General features: G+C 43.9%; 1 protein-coding gene across 2 annotated transcripts in view; it reads right to left on the bottom strand.

The window, feature by feature from the left end:
- Positions 1–13,766, bottom strand: part of DKK3 (dickkopf WNT signaling pathway inhibitor 3) — a 62,399-nt gene that overhangs the window by 2,982 nt on the left and 45,651 nt on the right. For both annotated transcript variants that reach the window (XM_054972991.1, XM_054972990.1), the window contains one exon: positions 5,195–5,287. In XM_054972991.1, the coding sequence (XP_054828966.1) occupies positions 5,195–5,287 (93 nt within the window). The remainder of the gene's footprint in view (positions 1–5,194; positions 5,288–13,766) is intronic.

Genomic DNA, 13,766 nt, shown 5'->3' with positions numbered 1-13,766 from the left:
TTGATTATCAAGACAGAGAAGTAAAGACAAACCAAGATCACAGCTTGAACCTCTGAAAAGCTGGGTATGTGCAATCCTGTTAAACCATACTGTATACGTCATCTGTGAAAACACACACTTCACACCATTGCATATCAACATTATAAATTCTTTAACAGCTGAAACAAAAACATGGTCGCCTGCTTACCAAGCACACGCACACAGAGCATGGAGGGACAGCATGTTTGAAGGTGGCAAAGCAGAGGTGGGTGTCACTAATCCAAATGCAGCTAGGTTTTCATCCTAGATCATCAGCAGAAAAGTTAAAGCTACTGATTGCCTTAGCACAAAAATGGCAGCAGCCACCTTGTTCTGAAGTGACATGGGCAAATGTACTTGCCTATTCAGAAGCAAGTTACTACAGTCACCATGGAGTGCCATGGTTGTGACCTATTAAATGCAAAAAGTTACCATGTAAATATACTATTTAAGAATCTTAAAAATATAGAACTAATCTAAACACAATCTAAAAGAGCAATATGCACAAATAAGAGATCTGAAATTTATACATGTCTGTAGCAGCAGCTCCCACTAATCACTTTTGAATATTCAGTGCTTAGGAATGTGCTTTCAGGGATTTCTGGGTATAACCAGAAAATACCTTATCAGTATGGAGTACCCATCAGGGTGGCAACCTGAGGGTGTTCTGGGTGAGGGTGGGGCAACTAGCACTAGGTTGAGGGGGTCGATAGGGCAGCTATTGCCAGCTATTTGCTCCATGCCAAAGAACTGGACAGTGGCCAACATCTCTGCCACCATCAAGAAGCAGTTAGAGACATAAGGTAGAGAGGGGTGTCTCCATCAGCAACATAGTGCCTGGTGTTGGTACAAATATTAGGGCAGAAGCTGTGGGCCTGAAGTACATAGAACTGCATAGAACATCACCACCCAATGGTGATGGATGCCCTGAGTCTGGTCTCTGCCCCAAACCCAAAACTGGATGCTACAACCTGTGATTCCAGAGTCTGCTCCAAACTTGCTGGAATATCGCAAGTCACTTTTCGTGCAGTGTGAAGGGTACACCATCTGCTGTGCCAGAAGCCGTCATTAACAGGCATGCCAGAGCACTTTCTGATCTGCAATATCAGCACTTGCTGGGACTCCACATGAGTCATGCTTGTGCATCTGGTGGAGCAGAAGAGTGCCCTGGACAAGATGGCCTGGGAGGTCAGCATTGTGCAGGGAGAGAGACTGTTCAGCAATGGGAAGTGGCAACACCCATTCTTTGGTCAAGCAGGATAAGGCCACGCTGTGGGCAGCCTGGCATAAAGCAAGGGTCTTCATTCTAGTTAGTGCTCTACTTCAGGTGCCATTGTTGCTGCTGGTGGAATACCTACTGCTTATATGCCATTCTGTGCTCTGGACTTGACTGCTAGATTAGGTTTCAGTCCAGGACTCTTTTTCTCTGGATTTGGGACTTTGGAGTTCCACTTGAACTTCTGTGCTTCCAGACTGACAGGGCAACATCTGTATCAGAGGACCACAGCCTCTACAGTTTTTTTAAGTATTTAGTTTTATTATTTTCTTTCCTGCCCTACAGAGTTTCTAAATTTGTAATCTTTTACATACTGCTTAATAAACGTTATTATTTATGCTTTCATGGTGTTATTTAGATTTAATAGCTCCTTTCTGAATCCTGTAATTTGGCCTATTTGGCTACAGCTACCAAATAACTGTTTTGTGGAACTCAACCTACAAGCATCCTACCTCGCAGGGCTGACTTCTTGATTAACACCTGGGTAGAGCTGGATACTTTGTTCCTTGGTCTCTCAGCTGAGGGTTACTTAAAAGGGAGGGGGGGTGGCTTCCGTTACCTTTGGGAGGTGAGGATTGGGCTCTCAGTAGTGTGTTTTGTTCTTGACTTCCACTCCAGCCTTCTTGCAGATACAAGGGGCTGCAACAAGTTGCTGTGTGGCATGGGGGAGATACTTGTTGGGCTCAACATCTCTCAGCAAAATTCTATGCAGTAATTAAGTATTTTGATACCATTTTTGCCACTGTCAAAAACCCCCACAAATGTTAATAGAACAAGAGATATTAGGAAAGTAGATGTGAGTATCTCAGTTAAAACAAGCAGGACACCCAGATGCTCCTAAAACGAAGCTCCCGCGTGCTGTTGGTGTTGTGTTGCCACTGATGAAGGGCAGCTGCAGCTCTTGAGGCTCCTCCAGCTAGCCAGTGATGGTAGAGGCTGCAGACTGCAGAGAGAAGAACTGGGGTGCCCCAAACCTCCTCCCTCTACCTAAGGCCTTCCTTGAGAAACTGAAGTGTCTCTGTCTCACTCTCTCTCTCTCTGTCTCCGTCTGCCTGTGCCCATCAGTCCATTCTGCCAGGTCTGACTGGTTACCTTGGGACTGGACTGCCAGGTTGGTTTGCCTTGAATTATCAGGTTTCACATTGGTTCTGTTTGCATTTTGAGGCTTTTTGCCAATGGCTGTTCTTGTGTATTTGGCTACTGGCTTCTTTGCCCCGGAGAAAGCACAGAACTTTTCCTCCCATAGGAAACAACAGAGATAAGTGAGGTGGCTGGGAGACACCTTGTTCAAGGGGCTTAGAATTGGACCCTTGATCCAATTTGCTTGAGGAGGAGGATATTTAGTGGGCAGGAAGGACTAGGTTTCCTGCAATTTTGGTATTATTTGCTTGAAAAACAGCCATTCCAGCACTTGAAAAGGGTCCCTCATAGGGAGTAACAGACCCACAAAATTTCAGACTTCCAAAAAAAAACCCAAATCCAAATTCTGAAATTGTACTGGGAAGATGAATAATCTAGAATACCAGCATGGAAACCATTCCAGAAATCCAAATCCAAAAAATACTGATTTTTTTTCCCAAAAGTGCAGATTCCTATCAGTGCTAAGTCCAACCAGCATGTATGGTTTTCTGCCCTCCTACGCAAGTCTGAGTTTGTGGGATTACAGCCCTGAATTTTATGCCCAATTCACTTCAGATTTCACTACCATCATTGTAATGGTTTTGCTGGACTTTTAAACCCAAATGATAAAACCATGGGCACAGTAATATATCAAAATTACAAAATGGCTTAGCTAATGTTTTGTCAAATTAGAAAGTTTAGTTCCCAATACATTTTAATAACTTTATTTATGTTATTTATAGTCTGCCTTTTTCACTAAGACCCACGGTGGATTGAGAGGGCAGTTTATAGACGGAATATCATAAACCTCTGTTCCTATAAGCACAAGACACTGCTTTACCCAGGGCAAAATGGATGCCAACCGGACAGGAGCCTGGAAAATTACCAGGACATGAGTCATAGTGGCTGGCTGACCAACAGCCCCTTCCACACCCCAGAGATAATTTAGGACAATGAGGCTCCCAGGAATCTCTTGACTCATTCTGTCAATACTCAACCTTGCTTCCCCTCACCTATAATCAAGCAACACCCAAGTTATTCAGCAAACCTGGTAGCTATCCCACTTGATGCTTACCAAGTCATCAAGCAATATTTTCACCTATAGTCTATCCCAGATAGGAAACATCAGACCTCTCCCCACTTACTGTTCTACCTCTGAACAAACCATTAAGCCATTGTTTTTGAGAGCAAAACATCAAGCTTGCCCAAGGAATGCTTTGCCCTATAACTGTGTGTTCTGGGACTCATCCACCCATCCCCAAATTCGTTTGGGCCTTCTCTTCCTTCTTCTTCTCTCCATAAAATGCCGATTGTTTTGCTGCCTCTGTGGACCTCTGCTCTTCAAGACTGGTAACTATCATCCTCCCTGAAACTGCTTTCTCCCATTTTCCTCCCAGATTTTCTTAGTTAACCTTGTATGTGTGCTGTGTGTATTTGTGTTATTGCCTTTTTAGTTTCTCTTTAATTAAAAAAAAACATTTCCAGTTGAACATCTGCCTGACTTGAGAGTTCTAAGGGAATAATCCCCATAAACATTGGAGAAAATTGCTAGTTACCCCATCTCGCTTGCCTCCTTAATGCTAATTCCCCCAACCAATTCAGAGCACCTAATTTGGGTAACATGTTGACTAATTTACAGTAAGGAGCAATATTGCTATTTATCAGATGCCTAGGCAAGGAAATCTTGTCCTAATCTAAAAGCCAATCCTACAGAACTAATAATAGAGTAAGTTAATGGAAGAGATTTTTGCCCTCTGCAACTAACAAAAAAAGGGTTGGAAACCCAAGAACAACAGAGATGAGCAGCAGCCCAAATAGGGAATTTGCAGAATTTGCAGAAAGAAAGAAATGTGCATGAAGAAGCAGAAGAGGGCAGGTGGATGATTTCTGTCAGTTCCCCCTCTCCATATCTGTAACCCACCATGACCTACCACATATTATTTCTAAAGGTTCCCTGATCCTCAGAAGTGGTTTTTCCTGTGCACAGGGGGCTGCAGACAAAAAGAGAAGGCAGCAGAAATAATTTCTTCAAACATATATTTCTGCTGCCTTTCCTTTCTGACTGCAGGTCCTGTGCCCCTGGAAAAACTATTTCCAAGAATCAGGGAACATCTATAGGATGCTCTGTCTTGTTCCCATTAATTATAAACCAGACAACTTTCTCAAAGTGATCAAAGAACTGCATCAGTAATAAAAAATAAAATATTCTGGATGGTAAATATAGAGATTATCCATATTTAATAGTAGTTTGTTTATGATCCCATATTGTCTAACGTTTTATCACTATATTAGCTAGTAAAGGTGAAAATGAAAGTACCCCTGACTAATTCTCCATTCTACTTTAAAGGGATAAAAAGGAACATAATTTACTATCATTTTATATTGGGTTTATATATATAATTTTAATCCAATTAATCAAATGTGCAAGGAAGTTTAACTTTTTTTTTGTATTTACATACATTCTTTACTAGTATATTTAAGGCTCATATATAAATAATTGTAGCCAGGTGTTCCCAATTCCAGCTGAGAATTTCGCAGATATTTCATCAATACTTTCACAATTTCGTCTTGGCCCTTTTCTTAGATCACTTGAGACTGACTCCCATACTCCTAACTAGGATCTATTAACAAATAATCTATTGCTTAGACGATAAAATAGCAAGTGCATTTTGTCCCTTCAGATGAAAATGTAACAGTCAGCCTCATAAAATAACTGCAGCATATCATGCTAGTATTGGCTTGACATGCAGTGAAAAGATCTGGAAAGTATCCAATACTTACTGTGTGTTGGGTTTTGCAGGCATAACACTTATACTCAAAACCAGAGAACTCACAATATTTTCCAGTCTCACAGTCCTCATCAATAATGCACTCCTGAGAAAACAATTAAAATAACTTGAAGTATATTTGGCTGCTGGTCTACTTTACATGCCACCTTCCCCGCCCCCCCTAAAAAATCTCATCTTCCAATGGCATTAAAAATTAATCCTAGATTGGTAAATCTCCTGTGTTTCATATAAAAGTCTGCCTCTGTATAGAACCTACTTCTGGAAAGTAGAGACGGTCTCTTTTTAAATTATTTACATATCTAGTTACATAAACTTTTGTTTGCTCAGTTGTGGTAAAAATGGCTTTATGCCACCACTTGGAGGATTTGTCCCCAATCTCCATTTCCCATCCTGCAATATTTTCTACATCACTCACTTCTCCACCAAACAGGTATGGCACAGAAAAAATAACCCAAAGTGGTCAATGGATATATAAATTTCTGTGTGTATGCGCGCATGTGCGTGTATGCGTGTGCGTGCGCTCTGTTTTGGATGATCACATCAAGTAAATCAGTGATTCACGTAAGAATCCATCAACAGGTCACAAATGCCTTGTAGGACAGAAGATGGATGAATGGCAATATCTTAGACACAATTCACAGAATTGCATTATTATTAATTTATAAAATCACCTTTCCATTGAAAGGATACTCAAGATGCTATACAATACAAAAACTGGTTTTTTAAAAAAATATACATTTTCATTAAACTGCTAATTAAAAGTTCATCATCGTGTCTTCTGTGCAATCCCACATGGGAACTGCGCATGAGCAGGCCAGTCATGGACGTATCAAAGCTCCAAAAGGCACAAGACACTCGCCCGGCCTTTTCACATGCTTTTTGAGTGGGCGTGGCTATAAAAGGCAGGGCGAGCAGATCCCTCCATCAGTTCTTCTTTAGCTGTTGCTGAAGGACGTGCTTCAAGCTCCTCTTTGAATTCGGGCGAAAAGATAGAAAGCAAGAAGATAACTTCAAAGACACTTTTCAAGAAGTGTCTCAAGTGTGGTCCCAAGAGGCCCAATCTGATGGGCACGGTAAGAACTTAATGTGCCTAGGAGAGGCACACGACACTTTGGTTGTGGCATTTGCAAACAATTCACACCAAAAGCCAGGCATGAAAGGGCACTGTGCCTAAAAGCAGCACTATGGGAGTCGGCCATCCATGGCATATCCGACCCCAAGGCTTCAAAGGCCACTAATAAAGGACCACAGCGCCCAGAACAGGCCTCCTCAGTACCTTCAATCTCGGCTAAAAGTGTCGACAATAAGAACCAGTTAGTTCATAAAGATTCCGGCCCATCTTGGTTTTCATCTGAGCCACTGTTGAAAAATGACAAGCTGAAGTTGAGGCATACTGAAAAGTGCCTGACTCTGAAGTCGCAGAAGAAAAAGTAGTCTTCAGCTTTGGCTCCATCTGCCTCAGCAGAATCCAGCTCATCTGCAGTTCCAAGAACCCCCTCACTGACCCTGAGACATCGGTCGGCCTCGGTTCCTGCCATCCTTGAAGGCGAGATTCTAGATCTTTCCAGACCTTTCCAGATTGGAGGGAGGTGTCCAGTGGGGTGCCGCAGGGCTCGGTTTTGGGCCCAGTACTTTTCAATATTATTATCAATGATCTGGATGAAGGAGTGGAAGGGCTGCTCATTAAATTTGCTGATGATAGCAAATTGGGAGCGGTAGCAAACACCCAAGAAGATAGAATTAAAATTCAACAAGACCTGAATACTCTGGAGAAGTGGGCAGCTGTGAATAGGATACAATTCAACAAAGACAAGTGCACAGTATTACACCTGGGCCACAAAAGTGGGAAGCACAAATACTGGATGGGGGATACACTTCTGGGCAGTAGTATATGTGAAAGGGATCTTGGGGTAAGAGTGGACTGTAAACTGAATATGAGCAGTCAGTGTGATGCGGTGGCAAAAAAGGCTAATTCAATCCTGGGTTGTATCAAAGGGGCTATAGCATCGAAATCGCAGGAGGTCATAGCCCCTCTCTATACTGCCTTGGTCAGGCCACACCTGGAGTATTGTGTGCAGTTCTGGAGGCCCCACTTCAAAAAGGATGTGGACAAAATCGAGAAGGTGCAGAGGAGAGCGACAAGAATGATCAGGGGTCTGGAGACTGAGCCCTACGAGGAAAGGCTGAGGGCCTTGGGAATGTTTAGTTTGGAGAAGAGGAGGTTGAGGGGGGACATGATTGCTCTCTTTAAATATTTGAAAGGCTGTCATTTGGAGGAGGGCAGGGAGCTGTTCCAGTTGGCAGCAGAGGGTAGGACGCGATGGGCTAAAACTACATACACAAAGGTACCGACTGGATATTAGGAAAAACTTTTTCACTGTCAGAGTAGTTCAAAAGTGGAATCAGCTGCCTAGGGAGGTGGTGAGCTCCCCTTCACTGGCAGTTTTCAAGAAGAGGCTGGATGAATACTTGTCAGAGATGCTTTAGGCTGATCCTGCACTGGGCAGGGGGTTGGACTAGATGGTCTGTATGGCCCCTTCCGATTCTATGATTCTATGATTCTATGAGTGCTGTTATCCCTATTACTGCCTTTCCCAGTGCGATCTGGTCAGAAAGAGGCTGCTTCCTCGGCTCCAACTGACCCCAAGAGTTGTCTAGAGGCCATGAGAAGTCATAGATGTCCCTGGGTTCCATACCCTCATGAGTCCCCTTACCATTATTATCCATACAGCATGGAAGGGTCTCCAGGTCTTTACCCACCACCTCATTACTATCTGCACAATGATTACTACCATCCAAAACCTCGCTCTTCAGTCACGAAGAGGAGGCCACCCTTGGTTCCTCCAACAGTTCCTGAAGACACCAAATCTACAGAGCCTACACTGGATCCACCAACGCATCCCGATGACGGTTCCAACTGTGGTTCTGACTTGGCATCCAAGCCATCACCTTCCAAGTGTATCCCAAAGGACTCTGCTGTCTCTCCTACTGAGGACCTTTGCCTCTACTCTGAACAATTAGTCAGAATAGTAAAGTCATTGGAGATCAAGGTGACTTGTTCAGCTCCAACTTCATTAGATCCAGTCTTCAAAGTTCTCCACTTTGAGACAACGGGCGTAGTGGCTTTCCCAATTATCCAGGGAATGATAGATGTCACAAAAGACGTTTGGTCACCTCCAGCATCCGTGCTGGCAACCTCAAAGAAGTTAGCTAACCTATACAGAATCAAGCAAGATGGGGCTGGGTTTCTGTTCAATCACCCTCCTGCTAACTCTATTGTTACGGAGACCCTACAAAGCAAGGGCCTTCCATGAGGTATGGGTCATTCTGCCCCCACAGATAAAGAGGGCAGAATGCTTGATATTCTAGAGAGAAAGGTTTATGCGTCTTTGGTCCCAAATTTCCATATTGGCAATTATGAAGCTATTATGGCCTGGCATCAACTGTTCCTGTGGGACAAGATTGGCCCTTACTTAAGTCTCATCCATGATGAGAAGCAACGTCTTGCAAAAATTCTCCAACGTGAGGCCCTTTGATTCTCAAAACAACGAATTCTCACTGCGAAACACATTGGGGATTGCTCCGCATGAGCTATGGCTTCAGCCATTGTGATTCGGAAGTGTGTGTGGCTTAGAACCACTGCTTTAGCCCCATACCATTGGTTAAGGGTTGAAGATCTCCCCTTCAAGGGAAATTATCTTTTCTCATCTACTACTGATGATGCACTTGAAAAAATAAAGGATGAAAAGGTGACTGCTAGGTCCCTGGGCATTTCCCTAGTCGTTCCTTATAAGCACCAGTTCCCTCCTAGACCTTACCCACAATACAACCCCAGATACAATAGTTTTCCATCTCAACCCAACCAACATTTACCTTGGAACCAGAAACATACTGCTTCCACAGTTCCATCCAAGCAACCTAGATGGAGGTATTACCATCAGAAGTCTAATGACGGTTCCAATTCCCCAAGAGAGCAGTCGGGCTCCACTAAACAGCGTTTTTGACACCAAACCATCTTTCTCCTACCTGTTGGTCAATACTTGCCCTTACAGGCATGGGAAAAAATTACCCAAGATCTTTTGGTAGTGTCACTTGTTCGGGAAAGTTACTCCTTAGAGTTTGAATCCATTCCTCTGAATGTTCCTCCCCAGTCAAACCCCTCTCTGCCTCAAGCACTTTTGGTGAAGGAAGTGCAGAGTCTACTACTGAAACAGGCAATAGAACCAGTTCCATCCTCCGGTTCTGATGGGATTTATTCCCGCTATTTCATGGTGGACAAAAAGTCAGGGGGCTCCCGCCCCATCTTAGATCTCCATTTTGTAAACAAGTTTGTTGTTCAGAAAAAGTTCAGGATGTTATCATTCAACCATGTTTTACCTCTTTTGGAAAAACACTGTTAGTTCATTACTGTAGATCTAAAGGACGCATATGTCCACATCCCAATACATGTTTCTTTCAGAAAATACTTTCAGTTCCAATGCAGTTCCAAAAGATACCAATACAAGGTCCTTCCTTTTGGTCTCTCCTTTACCCCTTGGGAGTTCACCAAGGTTATGGAAGTAGTGGTCGGCCACCTCAGGGAGAAGGGTTGCACCGTATTTCCCTATCTGGATGACTGGCTTATCATAGGCCAGTCCAGAGAGTCAGTCTCTCATTGTACCTCATTAGTACTCTCAACCCTCCAGCAATTTAGTCTAAGGGTCAACTTGGAGAAGTCTTCCTTGGTTCCACAACAGAAGGTAACATTTGTGGGAACAGTGTTGGACTCCACACTAGCTTGGGTTTTACCCACCAAGAAACATATAACTCAGTTCTGAGTCACTCTGAAAAAGGTGCACCCTTTCAGATATCAAAGTGCAAGGTAAATCCAAAAACTGTTAGGTTTTATGGCCTCTCTGACATTGCAAAATTGGTTTGTCAGGGTACTTCATCCACACTACCAGAACCTGTACAAGTGGTTCTCAGTTCTGAGGATTATTCACAAAACCCTGTCATAGTTATTCACATAGTTATTCACAAACGGAATCTAATGGTAGGGACCCTCCCAACCAGAACGCAAGTCTTTCCTTAAAGGCTTGGCTAATGTTTACCTCCTGTGTCCAAACTCACTCCAGTTTGCATCCCAGCCTCCAGTTCCTTCCTAAGGTGGTCTCTGCTTTTCACCTCAACCAGAACATTACCAGTGTTTTGTCCTTCACCTTTTACAGAGGCTGACAGGATCCTACACACATGGGATGTCAAGCATTCTCTGTGTTTTTACCTGGGCCGATTCCAGATGACCAGAAATTGCGGTTTTTCTGCGGAAATAATCGCTTACCGGCCACGCGTTCACTTTCGTCTCCATCCGCTTTGTCTCGCAGCGTGCCGTGCCGTGCCGTGCCGTCCTGCTTCCGGATGTTCGCACGGCCAACTGAGGTACCCGGGATTAGTTGTTTCCTCCCCGTCACAGTTGATGTCGGGGGCCTTCACTGGTTCGCATTTCAGTTTTTTTAAAAAAATTTTTTTACATGTTTTGCGCAAATGCGCAAATGTGCAAGTATGCGAATATGCAACATTGACTTTTGTGCACTTTTGTGCATTTGTGCATTTGTGCGCAGTTCGATGCGACTGCGCAAATGGCGCCCGGTTTAAAAAAAAAAATTAAGGGAATATTGTTGCCGGCTGGCCGGCAAAGGAAGGAGGGAAAGGGGAGGGCCTCTCCGCAGCGACGAAGCATCCAGAAGTGTGCAAACCCGCAATACCGCGTTCACACCGTCCGCTTATAGAGCGCAACTGAGCGCCATGGACCGCAGGTAAGCCAGGATGGGAAATTGCGGGTTTTTACGAGTGAGGTCGCTGAAAAAGCGAAAGCACTCGCTCTATTTGTGCCCATCTGGAATCGGCCCTGGACAGGACTCTTGCCTTCAGAAAGGACCCTAATCTCTTTGTTTCCTTCAAAGGAAGGACAGAAAGTCACCGCTCAAACCATCTCCAACTGGTTGGTGTGGCTCATTAAAGAGTGTTATGGACAATCCAAACAGCTGTGCCCTTTGAACATCAGAGCACATTCAACAAAGGCCCAATCATCTTCATCAGCATTTAGTCTGGACATTTCACTTGTGGACTTATGCAAGGCAGGCACCTGGTCGACTCCATCCGCCTTTATTAAACACTATGCAATTGACAGATTCCAGAAGGGAAGCTGTAGTTGGCAAGGCTGTCTTGAAGAGTCTTTTTCGATGATGAGGAGAAACACGCCCACCTCCTGGGTAAGTTAGCTTGCTACTCTCCCATGTGGGACTGCACAGAAGACACGATGATGAAAACAGGGCTGCACCTACCTGTAACTGTAACTGTTGTTCATCAAGTGTTCTTCTGTGCAGGCACATATTCCTCCTTCCTTTCCCTGCCAAGTGCTCTTTAAAGATACTATTTTCTCCTTCTTCATCGGCGGCTTATTGAACTAAGGGAGGGATCTGCTCGCAATGCCTTTTATAGCTGCGTCCACTCAAAAAGCGTGTGAAAAGGCCAGGCAAGCGTCTTGTACCTTTTGGAGCTTTCATACATTTGCAGCTGGCCTGCGCATGCACAGTTCCCATGTGTGCCTGCACAGAAGAACACTCGATGAACAACAGTTACAGGTAGGTGCAACCCTGTTTTCCATCTAAAAAATAGAACCATGTAACATCCCTATAGTCCAATCTAAATGGCCTCCTCAACAGAAATATCTTTGCATCCTTTTAGGAGGCTTGGGCCATATTCACCTGCTTGTCCTGCAAGAGACCGGGGTCCAACAAATGCTCTTAATGGAATCTTTTAAAGGCAGCTGTGCTGTACTCCACCAGTAACAGGAAGCTAGATCTCATCTATCAGCATTACTGATCAGAATTGCCACTTTGTCTTGATGCAGTCTTTTCCCTAAGCCACTTGACCACAGGCACTTGGCCCAGGGCAGAGACAGCAGCTACCAGAGGCTTACTTTATTGGGGATATTTTTTGATGTAGCAAATTTACAGGCAGAAAAGTGTGGAACCATATGTAGTGAAACACTTTTCAAACCAGTATGTACAACAGATCAAATTTATTTTTATCGAAGCTGATTCACATCCATTCACATTTTTGTAGTAGCGTAAGTAACTCAGAAATCTAATCTAAGTAACACTATTCCCTATTACAAACAGCCAGCTAATCCAGCTGCATGTAAGTGGGAGAATGAAAGCATGGGCATGTCTCAGATATGTTTGCATGGGAGAGCTCTGCAGAACTATCATGCATCTCGCAAGACCAGCAGGAGAGAGTGAAAAAGGCATGGAAAGGAGACATCAGAGAGAAGCTTCTAATTCAGACAAAGAGCGATATCGCACAGATACACAAGGAAAAGGGGAAATACAGCACACACACACACCCCAGCATCCAGGCATGCTGAGTCACCTCTATTCTGAAATATTTAATATGATGCATAGCTGGGTGTCATCGGGATACTGAGAAGGACTGGGGCTTACTAACAGGAGCTTAAGTTCTTTCAACTGAGCACGAGATCAGAAGGAAGGAACTCTCTGGTCCATCTGGGCTACCTTTAACAGGTTTAAGATAGTTGAGATCCTACAATAAGTGCTGCCCCATGAATTTCCTACATCCAATTCCAACCTATTGCCTGTCCTACCCCACAAATAGTATAGTATGCAATCAAAAGAAGCATATTTCCTCAATCTAAAAGGCCTCCAAGATAGCTATAACGTCACAACCAGAATGGTGACTTCCAAGTGGATATTTCCCTTTGGTCCTAGACTGTAAGCACACCCTCTGAAAGCACAATAGTACAAAGACAATGATGTAAGACAATTCACATGAATCAGAGATGTTTCTACTTGCATGAAGGCAGCAAATGGAGGAGAACTGGGGACTGTATTGTAAAAAGTCCATGGCCCTTGATTGGCTCATTCTGCTGCCCTGGTATCCTCCTTTTCCTGTCTTTTTTGCTGGCAATGATAAAAAAGCCTCCTCCCCACCCAGAAGTGGCAACTGAGACAGACAATCTGGCAACCATTCAGAATACCAGTTACAGGGGGAAAGGAGACCCAGTGCCCTTCCTTCTGAAATGACTCAAACTGGCTGCTTCTCCAATCTGTTTTTGTTACTTTGTACCAGGAGGATGAAATTAAGGATACACATTGGGAATCAGAGAATCACAAGAGTTGGAAGGGACCTATAGGGTCATCTAGTCCAACCCCCTGTGCAATGCAGGAAATTCACAACTACCCCCTACCCCACCCCAACTGCCCCAATCACCCCTCCTCCATGCCCAGAAGATGGCAAAACACCTCCAGGGAAGATAGCTTTTTTCTGGTTGTGTTTATTTACAGATAAGAATTGCTTTGCGGCTTGGTAGTGTTTCTTTATATATTATTAAGAGTCATTTATGTGGGGGAGAGGGAGTTGCTTAAGTAGTTGCTTTTTTGCTTGCAATTTACTTGGTGTTTCTTGTGGGGGTAATTGCTTATGCAGTTGCTTACTGTTTATTTTCTTGTTACAGAGTCCCTTCCTTCAGTTTGACTTTGGTGGGTTTTGATACTGGTTTTGATGGG

This window comes from Eublepharis macularius, chromosome 2, assembly GCF_028583425.1.
Source record: "Eublepharis macularius isolate TG4126 chromosome 2, MPM_Emac_v1.0, whole genome shotgun sequence".
In the NCBI taxonomy this organism is placed as follows: Eukaryota; Metazoa; Chordata; class Lepidosauria; order Squamata; family Eublepharidae; genus Eublepharis; species Eublepharis macularius.
Note: the sequence above shows the minus strand (reverse complement) of the source record. Positions and strands in the feature narration are given on the sequence as shown.